We start from the raw sequence: 14,622 nt of genomic DNA on the forward strand, positions 1-14,622 counted from the left end.
TATGTGCAGTTGTAAACCGTAGTCTGGCTTTTTTGGCGGTTTTGGAGCAGTGGTTTCTTCCTTGCTGAGCAGCCTTTCAGGTTATGTCAATTTTGGACTCGTTTTTACTGTGGATACAGATACTTCTGTACCTGTTTCATCCAGCATCTTCACAAGGTCCTTTGCTGTTGTTCTGGGATAGATTTGCAGTTTTCGCACCAAAGTATGTTCATCTCTAGGAGACCGACTGCGTCTCCTCCCTGAGCGGTATGACGGCTGTGTGGTCCCATGGTGTTTATACTTGCGTAATATTGTTTGTACAGATGAACGTGGTACCTTCAGGCGTGTGGAAATTGCTCCCAAGGATGAACCAGACTTGTGGTGGTCTACAAATTTTTTGCTGATTTCTTTTGATTTTCCCATGATGTCAAGCAAAGAGGCAAGTTTGAAGGTAGGCCTTGAAATACATCCACAGGTACACCTCCAATTGACTTAAATGATGTCAGAAGCTTCTAAAGCCATGACATCATTTTCTGGAATTTTCTAAGCTGTTTAAAGGCACAGTCAATTTAAGAGTATGTAAACTTCTGACCCACTGGAAATGTGATACAGTGAATGATAAGTGAAATAATCTTTCTGTAAACAATTGTTGGAAAAATGACTTGTGTCATGTACAAAGTAGATGTCCTAACTGACTTGCCAAAACTATAGCTTGTTAACAAGAAATTTGTGGAGTGGTTGAAAAACAAGTTTTAATGACTCCAACCTAAGTGTATGTAAACTTCCGACTTCAACTGTATATAGCTTCTTACTTTCTCCAGTTGTTTTAATTTCTTATTTTTTATTTATTGTGTGTTTTTCTACCACATTAAATGTTTTTGTGCTACATTGATATTGATTACTACATTGCTGGGTTTGGAGCTTGCAAGAAAGGCATTTCACTGTACTTGTGCACGTTGCATAAAAAGCTCGAAATTTAAACTGCGGAAACTTGCAAGGGTTAAAGAGCCCAATATACATCAAAGCACCAGCTCCCCCGCCAAGACCTTCATGCGCTCTCGGCTCTGCCTTATATCAGTTTCTCAGAGTCCCGGGCAGAGTTTAGCAAGCAGGAACAGGTACGAGCAATTAGTTCATTATTTGGACATGTCTTTCCTTGTAAGCTGTCCTACAGTTTCATCACAGCATGACACCAGATAAAGGGGCGTGACTACTTTAGGGGTTGGGCAGAGGAGAGGTAAAAAAACACAGACAACTATATTCTCTCATGTTTAGACCTGACACAGCAAGACCGCAGCCATTCCTGAGCTAAACAGACGGCGTTATAGGTAAGGATCCTTTTATTTTAAGATGATATAAACTGTATTTGATTAACTTCCCATTTATAACAAGCATTAAGTTAATCAACTAGTAGAACAAAGGAAATTGGGATTTTGCGTGTTGTATCAATGTCCAATTAAATGTAAGTATCTCCTAGAGAGGATTGCAAATGTTATTGCCTATTATGAGGCATTAAAAACACATCTATATCCGGTTTCTAGAGGTGTCAGCGTTATTTGCCCTATGTGGCCATTTGTGTAAAGGCAATGTCAGGAGAGCTGCACATTGGTGGGGGTGAAATCATTTTCATATTCTGCATACTTACAGTGCCTTTAGAAAGTGTTCTCAACGCTTGACTTTTGCAAAATGTTGTTGTGTTACAGCCAGGATTTGAAATAGATTCATTTAGATTTTTTTTCACTGTCCTACGTACAATACTCCATAATGTGAATGTGGATTTATGTTTTTTGACATTTTTGCAATTGATAAAAAAATTAAAAGCTGAAATGTCTTGAGTCAATAACTATTCAATTATGTTCAGGAGTAAAAATGTGCTTAAGTCACATAAGTTGCATTGACTCACTATGTGTGCAATAATATTGTTTAACATGATTTTTTAATGACCTCATCGCTGTACCCCACACATACAATTATCTGAAAGTTTCCTCAGTGAAGCAGTGAATTTCCAACACAGATTCAACCACAAAGACCCTGAAAGTTTTCCAATGCCTCGCAAAGAAGGGCACCTATTGGTATTTGGGTAAAAAAAAAACAGACAGTGAATATCCCTTTGAGCATGGTGAAGTTATTAATTACCCTTTGGATGGTGTATCAATATTCCCAGTCACTACAAAGATGCAGGCATCCTTCCTAACTCAGTTGCTGGAGAGGAAGGAAACCGCTCAGAGATTTCACCATGAGGCCAATGGTGACTTTAAAACAATGGCTATAAATAGGGGAAAATGACTGAGGATGGATCAACAACATTTTAGTTCCTTCACAATATTAACCTAATTGATGGAGTTAAAAGAAGGAAGCCTGTACAGAATAAAACATATTCCAAAACATGCATCCTGTTTGCAACAAGGCACTAAAGTAATATCGCAAAATATGTGGCAAAGCAATGAACATTTCGTTTGGGGCAAATCCAATACAACACAATACTGAGTACATATTTTCAAGCATAGTGGTGGCTGCATCATGTTATGTGTACGCTTAAGGACTGTTGAGTTTTTCAGGATAAAAAAGAAACGGAATGGAGCTAAGCACAGGCAAAATTCTAGAGGAAAACCTGGTTCAATCTATTTTCCACCAGACACTGGGAGAGTTATTTACCTTTCAGCGGGACAATAACACAAGGCCAGATATACACTGGAGTTGCTTACCAAGAAGACAGTGAATGTTCCTGAGTGGCTGAGTTACAGATTTGACTTAAATCTATTTGCAATTCTATGGCAAGACCTTAAAATGGTTGTCTAGAAATGATCAACAACCAATTTGGCAGAGCTTAAAGAATTTTGAAAAGAATAATGGGCAAATGTTGCACAATGCAGGTGTGGAAAGCTCTTAGAGACTTACCCAGAAAGACTTACAGCTATAATCACTGTCAAATGTTATTCTACAAAGAATTGACTCCGGGGTGTGAATACTTAGAGATGCGTATTTCTGTATTTCATTTTCAATACATTTGCAAAATTAAAAAATAACATGTTTTCACTTTGTCATTGTGGGCTATTGTGTGTAGATGGGTGAAATTTGAGGCTGTAACACAACAAAAAGTTAAGGAGTGTGAATACCTTCTAAAGGCACTGTACATGCTCATAGTTTAGAAATTCCCTCTTTGCTTGAATAGCATGAGCTATGAATTCATTATTGTAATGTGTGGTCACTCCCAAGATAAGATCTTTTCAAATAATTGTAGTGTTGGGAACAGAAATAGGGACCACAATATACTGTATTTCATGGCAGGCCACAAATGGTAACTAAAAGGTATTTACCTATCTTGATGTCTGTCCCTCCAGACAGCTTTGCTCCTATACATCATAATCTACACTGAGTGTACAAAACATTAGGAACACCTTCCTACTGAGTTTCACCCCCTTTTGCCCTCAGAACAGCCTCAATTCGTCAGGGCATGGACTCTACAATGTGTCAAATGCGTTCCACAGGGATGCTGTCCCATGTTGACTCCAATACTTTCCACAGGTGTGGATGTCCTTTGGGTGGTGGACCATTCTTGATACACACGGGAAACTGTTGAGTGTGAAAAACCCAGCAGCATTGCAGTTCTTGACACCACTCAAACCGGTGCACCTGGCACCTACTAACATACCCATTTCAAAGGCACTTTCATATTTTATCTTGCCCATTCACCCTCTGAATGGCACACATACACAATCCATGTCTCATTTGTGTCAATGCTAAAAAAAAACATTCTTTAACCTGTTTCTTCCCCTTCATCTACACTGATTTGAAGTGGATTTAACAGTCGACCTCGAGATCATAGCTTTCACCTGGTCAGTCTGTCATGAAAAGAGCAGTTTTGTACACTCAGTGTATATTGTTACTATGCCAATGAATGACAAATGGATGACACACAACACAGGATGTGACTTTTTGTTCCTGTGTAGAGTATAAAATAATGTGTTTGACAATTTTACCCAGCTGGCATAAATAGGGTACTGCTCTATCTGGGAGTGCCTCAATTATAGTTGGTTGGTTTTGAATGGATTAGAATACCAGTTTAGAATTAACCGAATTTCCACCTTACTATATGAGAAACTGAAATTGTCCAGATACCCATACTACATACAGTTGAGGTCGGAAGTTTACATACACTTAGGTTGGAGTCATAAACAAATTTTTCAACCACTCCACAAATTTCCTGTTAACAATCTATAGTTTTGTCAAGTCGGTTAGGACATCTACTTTGTGCATGACACAAGTAATTTTTCCAACAATTGTTTACAGACAGATTATTTCACTTACCATTCACTGTATCACAATTCCAGTGGGTCAGAAGTTTACATACACTAAGTTGACTGTGCCTTTAAACAGCTTGGAAAAGTCCAGAAAACATCATCATGGCTTTAGAAGCCTCTGATAGGCTAATTAACATCATTTGAGTCAATTGGAGGTGTACCTGTGGATGTATTTCAAGGCTGACCTTCAACCTCAGTGCCTCTTTGCTTGACATCATGGGAAAATCAAAAGAAATTAGCCAAGATGTCAGAAAAATTGTGTAGACCTCCACAAGTCTACACATTTCCAAAAACCTGAAGGTACCACATTCATTTGTACAAACAGTAGTACGCAAGTATAAACACCATAGGACCACACAGCCGTCGTATCACTCTGGAAGGAGATGCATTCCGTCTCCTAGATATGAACATACTTTGGTGCGAAAACTTCAAATCAATCCCAGAGCAACAGCAAAGGACCTTGTGAAGATGCTGGAGGAAACGGGTACAAAAGTATCTATATCCACAGTAAAATGAGTCCTATATCGACATAAGCTGAAAGGCCACTCAGCAAGGAAGAAGCCACTACTCCAAAACCGCCATAAAAAAGACAGACTACAGTTTGCAACTGCACATGGGGACAAAGATCGTACTTTTTGGAGAAATGTCCTCTGGTCTGATGAAACAAAAATAGAACTGTTTGGCCATAATGACCATCATTATGTTTGGAGGAAAAAGGGGGAGGCCTGCAAGCCGAAGAACACCATCCCAACTGTGAAGCATGGAGGTGGCAGCATCATGTTGTGGGGGGGCTTTGCTGCAGGAGGGACTGGTGCACATCACAAAATAGATGGCGTCATGAGGATGGGGAATTATGTGGATATATTGAAGCAACATCTCAAGATATCAGTCAGGTTAAAGTTAAAGTTAAAGCTTGGTCGCAAATGGGTCTTCCAAATGGATAATGACACCAAGCATACTTTCAAAGTTGTGGCAAAATGGCTTAACGACAACAAAGTCAAGGTATTGGAGTGGCCATCACAAAGCCCTGACCTCAATCCTATAGAACATTTGTGGGCAGAACTACTGAAAAAGCGTGTGTGAGCAAGGAGGCCTACAAACCTAACTCAGTTACAACAGCTCTGTCAGGAGGAATGGGCCAAAATTCACCAAACTTATTGTAGGAAGCTTGTGGAAGGCTACCTGAAACGTTTGACCCAAGTTAAACAATTTAAAGGCAATGCTACCAAATACTAATTGAGTGTATGTAAACTTCTGACCCACTGGGAATGTGATGAAAGAAATAAAAGCTGAAATAAATCGTTCTCTCTACTATTATTCTGACATTTCACATTCTTTAAGTAAAGTGGTGATCCTGACCTAAGACAGAGAATTTTTACTATGATTAAATGTCAAGAATTGTGAAAAACTGAGTGTAAATGTATTTGGCTAAGGTGTATGTAAATTTCTGACTTCAGCTGTGCTTAAACTGCATACTTTGTACTCATCGTTGCATACTATTTAGTACATACCATTTAGTAAAAAGTATGCCATATGCCACCGCCACAGTGTAGTAGTGACTCCTGATTGGCTCAGTAGGTGGGGTGGGACCGAGTGCGGGTAGATTTTTCCAAATTCAACAGACATGCATGCTTTAACCAGCCTGATAATAGCTATTTTATATAATAGCTTGTTTCCAATTTGATTCATTTCTGTAAACTCTGAATAGGAATGGAGTTATAAGCCTCCTCAGCTAGTTATAGGCAGGCTATCACATTCGACCCCGTAGCCCATATAGCATCTATCCTATTTAGAAAGGACTGAAGACAGAAAAATATCATTTGGTTCCATTTTAACATATTTATTAGTGAAACCAGGTAACCTAGTACACACAGCAAAACATTTCAAATGTTCAAATCAAAAGGCTATTGCACAGAAAAACGTGGATAGTCAGGTGCATCGCAAATTCAGAATCAGTGGACAGCAACATAATAAACAAAAGCACTTATCATTGGGAACAAGATCAGAAGGACTGCTAAGGCTTGACCCATAAAGTAAATAAATAGGTAGCCTAGCCTACAAAACTAAAACAATCTATATGTTCAAAATCAAAAGGCCTGATTTAACGATGACATCAATAATGACATCATGTTGAGTCCCCGGTGCAGACACATTCAGAAAGAGCTCTGAGGAAGGTCAAGAGAAAAATAAAAACTTTTCAGTGAGAAAACAGAAATCCACTTTTTGGATTTAAAAATTAATAAAAAATAAAGCTTCTGTTTTCAAAGATGCAATAAAGTGATCATTTTAAGGAGAACAAAAACTACTTTGCCTACATTTGAACACTACCACAGAGGCTTTGCTTTTTGGCATCTTCACAATTACGTATCCTAGTTTTGTTGTTTGGCTACTTGAAGAGAACTAGGACCTATCACTGGCAGCCCACCTCTTCCAATGCATTGTGGAAAAGTTTGGATTGTATATAAACCATACTCGATTTTCAAAAATTCACATATTAAAACATATTTTGTAATACTGACAATGCCTCATGCGCGACTGTGCTGTTTCCTCACTATTTGTTGATTTCGCTAGGGCATTCCCATATCCAGTGGTGTAAAGTAGCCTAAGTAAGTAAAAAATACTTTAAAGTACTACTTAAGTAGTTATTTGCGGTATTTTTACTTTATTTTACTATTTCTATTTTTGACAACTTTTACTTACACTAGATTCCTAAAGAAAATAATGTACTTTTTACTCCATGCATGTTCCCTGACACCCAAAAGTACTCGTTACATTTTCAATGCTTGACAAGACAGGAACAGAACATCCTGGTCATCCCTACTGCCTCTGATCTGGTGGACTCACTAAACACACAAGCTTTGTTTGCCAAATATGTATAAGTGTTGGAGTGTGCTCCTGGCTATCCATAAAATAAATACATGAAAAATGTACTGATTGGTTTGCTTAATATGAGTAATTTGAAATGATTTATACTTGAACTTTTGATACTTAAGTATATTTTAGCATTGGTATTTACTTTTGAAACAAGTTAATTTAAAACCAAATACTTTTAGACTTTTGCTGAAGTAGTATTTCACTGTGTAACTTTCACTTTTACTTTTACTTTCATCTTTACTTTTACTCAAGTATGACATTTGGGTTCTTTTTCCACCATGCCCATATCTAATTGATTTGTCAAAGCCCAAATGAGTATGACATCTAGGCATTTAAAGTATAATCGATTTTCAAAATGTTGCTTACTATTAAACTTGACTTTTCCACATACTCAAACAGCCTACTATTTTGGACGGTTGCAACACTGTTTGCTTTAGTTCCTAGTCAACAGACACATCCTTCTCTCCCACTCCATTATAATCTTGGAATTCTCTCTTTGTCTTTGTAACTTTGAGAGAATTGACTCTGTAGGGTGTACTTACAGTTACTTACCCTAACACCAGTACTATAACAAATGTTATGTAAAGGTGAATGCTTAAGTCGTTTTTGGTCAACATTTTTCTCATTTCTGATCTTGACCTCACTGCCCACTCCCCACCAAACCCCTAGATGGCGTACTCCACCAAAACTCTTGCTGCTGGCTCGTTTGGGAAGGTATACAAGGAGAAGTACAATGACACCTGGGCTGCAATCAAGAAGGTGCCACAACACTTAATCAATAGGAGAGACCTGGAGAGAGAGTGTCAAGTATACAAGTGAGTATGACAGACAATGTGCTATCATGGTATGTTGCTAAATGATATCAGCCCAGAGGGAAAGTATTTTGATCAGTGGTCTTTTTTTCATCTCTGTAGAAAAATGGAAGATCTCAATTTTGTATCATTTAGCGATCCCTTATATCTGAACTGTTTCTCCTAAGAGAATTCATTCTTGAAATCTTCAGGAGACAAATGAGCTCGAATTGAGACTTCCATTTGAGAAGCATGAGAAATAGATGAGATCTTATCATTGTCTCCACATGAGCTCATTAATGTCTCATTTATTGCGCCAGAAAAGCCTTTTTGAGCATCAAGGAGATATATATATACACAGTGATGTAAAGTACTTAAGTAAAAACACTTCACAGTACTACTTAAGTCGTTTTTTTGGGTATCTGTACTTTACTACATTTACTACATTCCTTAAGAAAATATTGTACCTTTTACTCCATACATTTTCCTTGACACCCAAAAGTGCTCGTTATATTTTGAAGGGATTTACGCACTTATCAACCTAACATCCCTGGTCTGATCTCTGATCTGGTGGACTCCCTAAACACACATGATGTCTGAATGTTGTGCTTTTTTTTACAGAAATGTTAACTTTCTGTAAATAAAAAAAATACCATCTGGTTTGCTTAATAGAAATTATTTATACTTTTACTTTTGATACTTCAGTATATATATTTTTTATTACCCTGTTTTCTCCCCAACTTCGTGGTATCCAATCCAATTGTTTTTTTTTTTTTGTAGCTAATAGCTTGTCTCATCGCTACAACTGCCGTATGGGCTCGGGAGAAAGGAAGGTCGAAAGAAATGCATCCTCCGAAACACAACCCAACCAAGCCGCACTGCTTCTTAACACAGCGCGCATCCAACCCGGAAGCCAGCCGCACCAATGTGTCGGAGGAAACACCGTGCTCCTGGCGACCTGGTTAGCGTGCACTGCGCCCGGCCTGCCACAGGAGTCACTGGTGCGCGATGAGACAAGGACATCCCTACCGGCCAACCCCTCCCTAACCCGGGCGACGCTAGGCCAATTGTGCGTCACCCCACGGACCTCCCGGTCGCGGCCGGTTACGACAGAGCCTGGGCGCGAACCCAGAGTCCCTTAACCACTGCGCCACCCGGGAGGCCCGTTTTGATATTTTAACATGCGTGTCGTGATCGCGTTTGGTGTAGGGGGACAAAATACATTTATGCACGATAGCGCAGGCTCGCAGCCAGTTTGGGTTCCGTCTAAGTGTATGTAAACTTCCGACTTTAACTGTATACATTCTATAAATGTGCATGCATTAAACACGTTCAAGTTTCACAACAACACATTCTTTAAACGTTAACTACTTTTAATGTTTAATGAACTCAAAAATACCCCAAAAAAGTGACTGGGAAAAGGTTAGATTGCTTTTAATACAAAGTCATATTGCTTGTAAAATAACAAAATAGTCCAAAAAATTGGTGTGTAATTGAAAGTGCTGTCATTAACCCTACACAAAAAAATAGGAGCTGGCGCACACCCCCACCAAAAAAGTTGGTATAGGTGCTGACTAACTGGCACGTAAACTGCATTCTATTAAAACATAAAGAGAGTTAAACACTATATACAGGCTCCCAGTAATTTATTGGGTAAACCACAAACGTTTCACCACCCCATTTAGACAAAGCCAAAGTGTAAAACTCCCTGCAAATGCCTGGGGGAGCTGCCTAAAAAGCTGTCAGTCAGCACATACCAGCTCATAACTGGTACAAACTGTACCACCTACACACCTAGTGAAACTCTATTATAAATACTGAAAATGATTGCAAAAATCTTACATGTGTCAAAATGGACCTGGAGTTCAACTTAAATGCAGCTTAACCCATATGAAATGACATAATGTATTAGGGTTTAGGGCTGGGAATTGCCAGGGACAATACAATATTATCGTGATACTTTGGTGACGATACGATATGTTTTGCGATTCTCACTATTCTATATGTATTGCAATTCCATACTGTGATTTTATTGTGATTCAATGTTCCAAACATGACCATACGTCTGCTACAGTGAGACGAGTGAGCCATGAGAAGAGAAGTTTTGATCCGTCATAGAAATAAATGCCGAAAACAAATTGAATCCCTTTTTGTGCAGGTACAGCCAACTAGCGCAAAAAAAGAATATTGTGGCATTTTCATAACGATTCAATATAGTGTCAAAGATAATATCCTGATATGTAACTGTATATATTTTTTGCCACATCACTATTTGGGGTTGTCCCGATGCCAAAATATTACCAACAAAACAATGTAGAGAGTGTTGCAACCGAGGACAGACGATTTTTACACGCTACGCGCTTCAGCACTCAGCAATCCCGTTCTATGAGTTTGTTAGGCCTACCACTTCCTGGCTGAGCCGTTGTTATTTCCACTTCACAATAACAGCACTTACATTTGCACGGGGCTGCTCTAGCAGGGCAGAAATCTGACCAACTGACTTGTTGGAAAGGTGGCATCCTATGACGGTGCCAAGTTCAAAGTCACTGAGCTCTTCAGTAAGGCCATTCTACTACCAAAGAGTGTCTATTGAGATTGCATGGCTGTGTGCTCAATTTTATACACCTGTCAGCACTGGGTGTAGCTGACATGACCAAATCCACTAATTTGAAGGAGTGTCCATATACTTTTGTGTTTATATAGTGTATGTGGTTGTTTCTCTTAAAAGCTCTTAAGGATCCGCCCCTTTTTGACCCAAATCTAACTGCCTGTAGCTCAGGGCCTGAAGCAAGGATATGCATATTCTTGATACCATTTGAAAGGAAACACTTTAAAGTTTGTGGAAATCTGAAGGTAAAAGATAATACAAAGAAAAAAGCATGCGAGGGAAAGGGCATTATGTATTATTCCAGCACAATACATGGCAGCAATGTATGTGCAAAGTTTTAGACTGATCCAATGAACCATTTCATTTCTGTTCAAAATTTGGTTCCAAGACTGCCCAAATGTGCCTAAATGGTTTATTTAAAAAAAAATGTTTACCTTTTATTTAACCAGGCAAGTCAGTTAAGAACACATTCTTACTTTCAATGACGGCCTGTGAACAGTGGGTTAACTGCCTGTTCAGGGGCAGAACGACAGATTTGTACCTTGTCAGCTCGGGGGTTTGAACTCGCAACCTTCCAGTTACTAGTCCAACGCTCTAACCACTAGGCTACCCTGCCGCCCCACTAGGCTACTGTGCACTCTCTTCGAACTATAGCATGGTATTCTTTCACTGTAACAGCTGCTGTAAATTGGACTGTGCCATTAGATTAACAAGAATTTAAGCTTTCTGCCAATATCAGATATGTCTATGTCCTGGGAAATGTTCTTGTTACTTATAACCTTATGCTAATCACATTAGCCTACATTAGCTCAACCATCCGCGGGGACCAACCAATCCTGTAGAGGTTAAGTAGACATTTTGAAATGTAAGAAAATTCTCTTAGTCTCATTTTGGTGTTAAAGAGATATAATTTGTGTCTAGGAGAAACAAAGGGGGAAAATATGGTCTCTTCTTGGGCTTTGCTTTGCTATAGGAGAGATGGTGCTGATGAAGGTCACTACAGAAGTGATTAGTTGTGCTGTCTGTAGACTCCAATGCCCTCAACTCTTTCTCCCCATTTTCTTTCACATTTTGTCTGTGATCTGGGACTCCAGTAAAGCGATTCATCCTAACATAGTGAAGCTTCTGGGTAATCCAACACTCAAGGACTCTAAGTGGATCATCCCCATGGAGTTCATCTTTGGAGAGGAACTGGAGACAACCATCTTCAAATCACAAAAATCTAAAATACAGGTAGGTCTATGGATCCCACTGCTGCCACCAAACACACATGTGACAGTGTTGATGAAAGTTCACAGAAAAACTCATATTTGATAAATAAATATCTAAGCCTACAGGATTTTCAGGGGGTGTTCCAAACATTATTACAAAAAAGTGCAAGTTAACTCATCAGTTGGTAATGAAAGCCTTTGATCTCCCACAGTTAACTCCATCTATAAAGGCCACCATCATCACAGGCATGTGTGAAGGACTGTTTCACCTACACAGCAAAGATATCGTCCATCAAGACCTCAAGCCTGAGAACATCATGGTGAGACAGGCATTATAATGTTTTTTGTTGTGTTAATGTTCTTCATTAATTATGCAAGACTTCCGAAGCAGTAGTTCATCTGTTATTGGGAATAAAGGCCGCTAAATTATTTAGCATTATCACGCTAAATGCTTCGATTAGATATAAAACTATATTTTCCATCCCTTTCAAATGATCTCTTCCAGGTAGAGCATGACAGTCACAGAGCTGTGATCATTGATATGGGACTGGCCAAATTCTTCCGCAATGGCCTAAATTCTGCCGTGGATATGGGTAACGAGGCCTACTCTCCACCTGAGGTCCTGCAGAGGCGGGGCCACCGAGACCAGCGTTCGGACGTGTGGGCTATGGGTAAAATCATTGCTGAACTCTGTGCCAGAGTCAGGCTGCACACCCCCAGTGTCTGTCCGGCTAAGATCCATGAGATCCTCAGTCTCCAAGGACAGCAGTACTGTAACGCTGTCTGTAGGATGGTGCAGAGTGACCCCACAGTGCGAGCCACCATGGCCGGGATCATGCCAGAGATACGAAAGGCAGTGGGAGGTGGCAACACCGAGGAACAACAAAGAGGACATCTTCCGACACCCTTTCCTCACACTGAGATAAAAGTCACATCGCCACATCCTCAAGCTCCTGTACAGCAATCACTCCCTCTATCAAGAGCTGAGTGCGCAGCCTCACCAAGGCCTGAGGTCAAGACGCTAGTGCGAGCTCCTGTGCGAGCGCCTTCTCCATCGAGATGGGAGCGTGCAGCCTTGCCAAAGACTGAGGTCAAGACTGAGGTCAAGACAACACTGCAACCACAACCCGTACAGCGTTCACCTTCCCCGTCAAGGTGGGAGCGTGCAGCCTTGCCAAAGACTGAGGTCAAGGCAACACTGCAACCACAACCCGTACAGCGTTCACCTTCCCCGTCAAGGTGGGAGCGTGCAGCCTTGCCAAAGACTGAGGTCAAGGCGACACTGCAACCACAACCCGTACAGCGTTCATCTTCCCCGTCAAGATGGGAGCGTGCAGCCTCTCCAAATCCTGAAGTCAAGAACTCATCATCTCCCCTTCCAAAGGTAGACCAGGGTAATGCACTGGTTCCATCAGGCATGGTTCAACCCAGTCAAGATGTCATGAAACAGCTTCTCTACAAAGAGGCCTTGAAGGGTCTCCCATGCCCACTCCCAACAACGGGCAAGGTGCGAATCTGCCGTTATCAGCAAAGGAATGGGGAAGTGGAGACTTGGGAGCAAAAGGAGGTGGAGACTGAAGGAGGGAGGATAGTCAAGTTTGAGGATGTGATGTTTAACAACAAGTCATAAGTAGGTTATTGAGAGGTTGTGAAATAGTTGCGAGTTGATTTGGCTCTGCTTCTGAAATAGTTGGGAGTTGATTTGACTCTGGTCACTCCCCTTATATCCTTCATTGCAAAAGTCTGACATTTTTATGGAGAAGGGGAAGAGTATATTTGGGAGATGGGACAAACTAATGTAAGAATTCTAACATCCAGTGAAACTATACCAGAAGTACTGTGCCTAAAAACAAAGTGGCACAATAGCCCACAACGTGAGACCCCCCCCCCTAAAAAAGACTATTAACAACAAAAGTTTTCTTGCACTGGTAAGAAGGAAACCTTTGAGTGAGTTAAGGTTGAGTAAGGATTTAGGGATGATCTTGAATGTACTATCACTTCTTCTAATGCTACATCATGTCACAGTATGGCTACAATGTTGCACAACTGGTTAGGTGACAGTGTACATACAGTACCAGTCAAAAGTTTGGGCCCTCCAACTCATTCAAGGGTTTATCTTTTCTATTTACTATGTTCTACATTGAGGAGTAATAGTGAAGACATCAATACTTTGAAATAACACATATAGAATCATGTAACAACCAAAAAAGTGTTAAACAAATCTAAATCTATTTTATATTTGAGATTCTTCAAAGTAGCCTCCCTTTGCCTTGATGACAGCTTTGGCATTCTCTCAACCAGCTTCACCTGGAATGCTTTTCCAACAGTCTTGAAGGAGTTCCCACACATGCTGAGCACTTGTTGGTTGCTTTACCTTCACTCTGCTGTCTAACTCATCCCAATCCATCTCAATTTGGTTGAGGTCGGGTGATTGTGGAGGCCAGGTCATCTGATGTAGCACTCCATCGCTCTCCTCCTTCTTGCTCAAATAGCCCTTACACAGCCTGGAGGTGTGTCGGGTCATTGTCCTGTTGAAAAACAAATGAGTCCCGCTAATTGCTAACCAGATGGGGTGGTGTATTGCTGCAGAATGCTGTGGTAGCCATGCGGGTTAAGTGTGCCTTGAATTCCAAATAAATCACAGACAGTGTCACCAGCAAAGCACCCCCACACACCATCACACCTCCTCCTCCATGCTTCACAGTGGGAACTACACATGCAGAGATCATCAGTTCACCTACTCTGCGTCTTACAAAGACATGACGGTTGGAACCAAAAGTCTAAAATTTGGACTCGTTAGACCAAGGACAGATTTCCACCAGTCTAATGTCCATTGCTCATGTTTCTTGGCCCAAGCA

The 14,622-nt window shown here is 40.4% G+C and overlaps 1 protein-coding gene across 1 annotated transcript; it reads left to right on the forward strand.

Moving 5' to 3' along the window:
- The first annotated feature begins 1,158 nt into the window (after positions 1-1,158).
- Positions 1,159-13,922, forward strand: LOC112230403 (serine/threonine-protein kinase Nek8). The gene is made up of 5 exons (XM_024396697.2): positions 1,159-1,307; positions 7,824-7,969; positions 11,648-11,786; positions 11,977-12,084; positions 12,270-13,922. The coding sequence occupies exons 2-5, from the start codon at positions 7,824-7,826 to the stop codon at positions 13,392-13,394; spliced, it is 1,518 nt and encodes a 505-aa protein (XP_024252465.1). The 5' UTR covers positions 1,159-1,307; the 3' UTR covers positions 13,395-13,922.
- Positions 13,923-14,622: the final 700 nt, after the last annotated feature.

Source organism: Oncorhynchus tshawytscha, linkage group LG23, assembly GCF_018296145.1.
Source record: "Oncorhynchus tshawytscha isolate Ot180627B linkage group LG23, Otsh_v2.0, whole genome shotgun sequence".
NCBI lineage: Eukaryota > Metazoa > Chordata > Actinopteri > Salmoniformes > Salmonidae > Oncorhynchus > Oncorhynchus tshawytscha.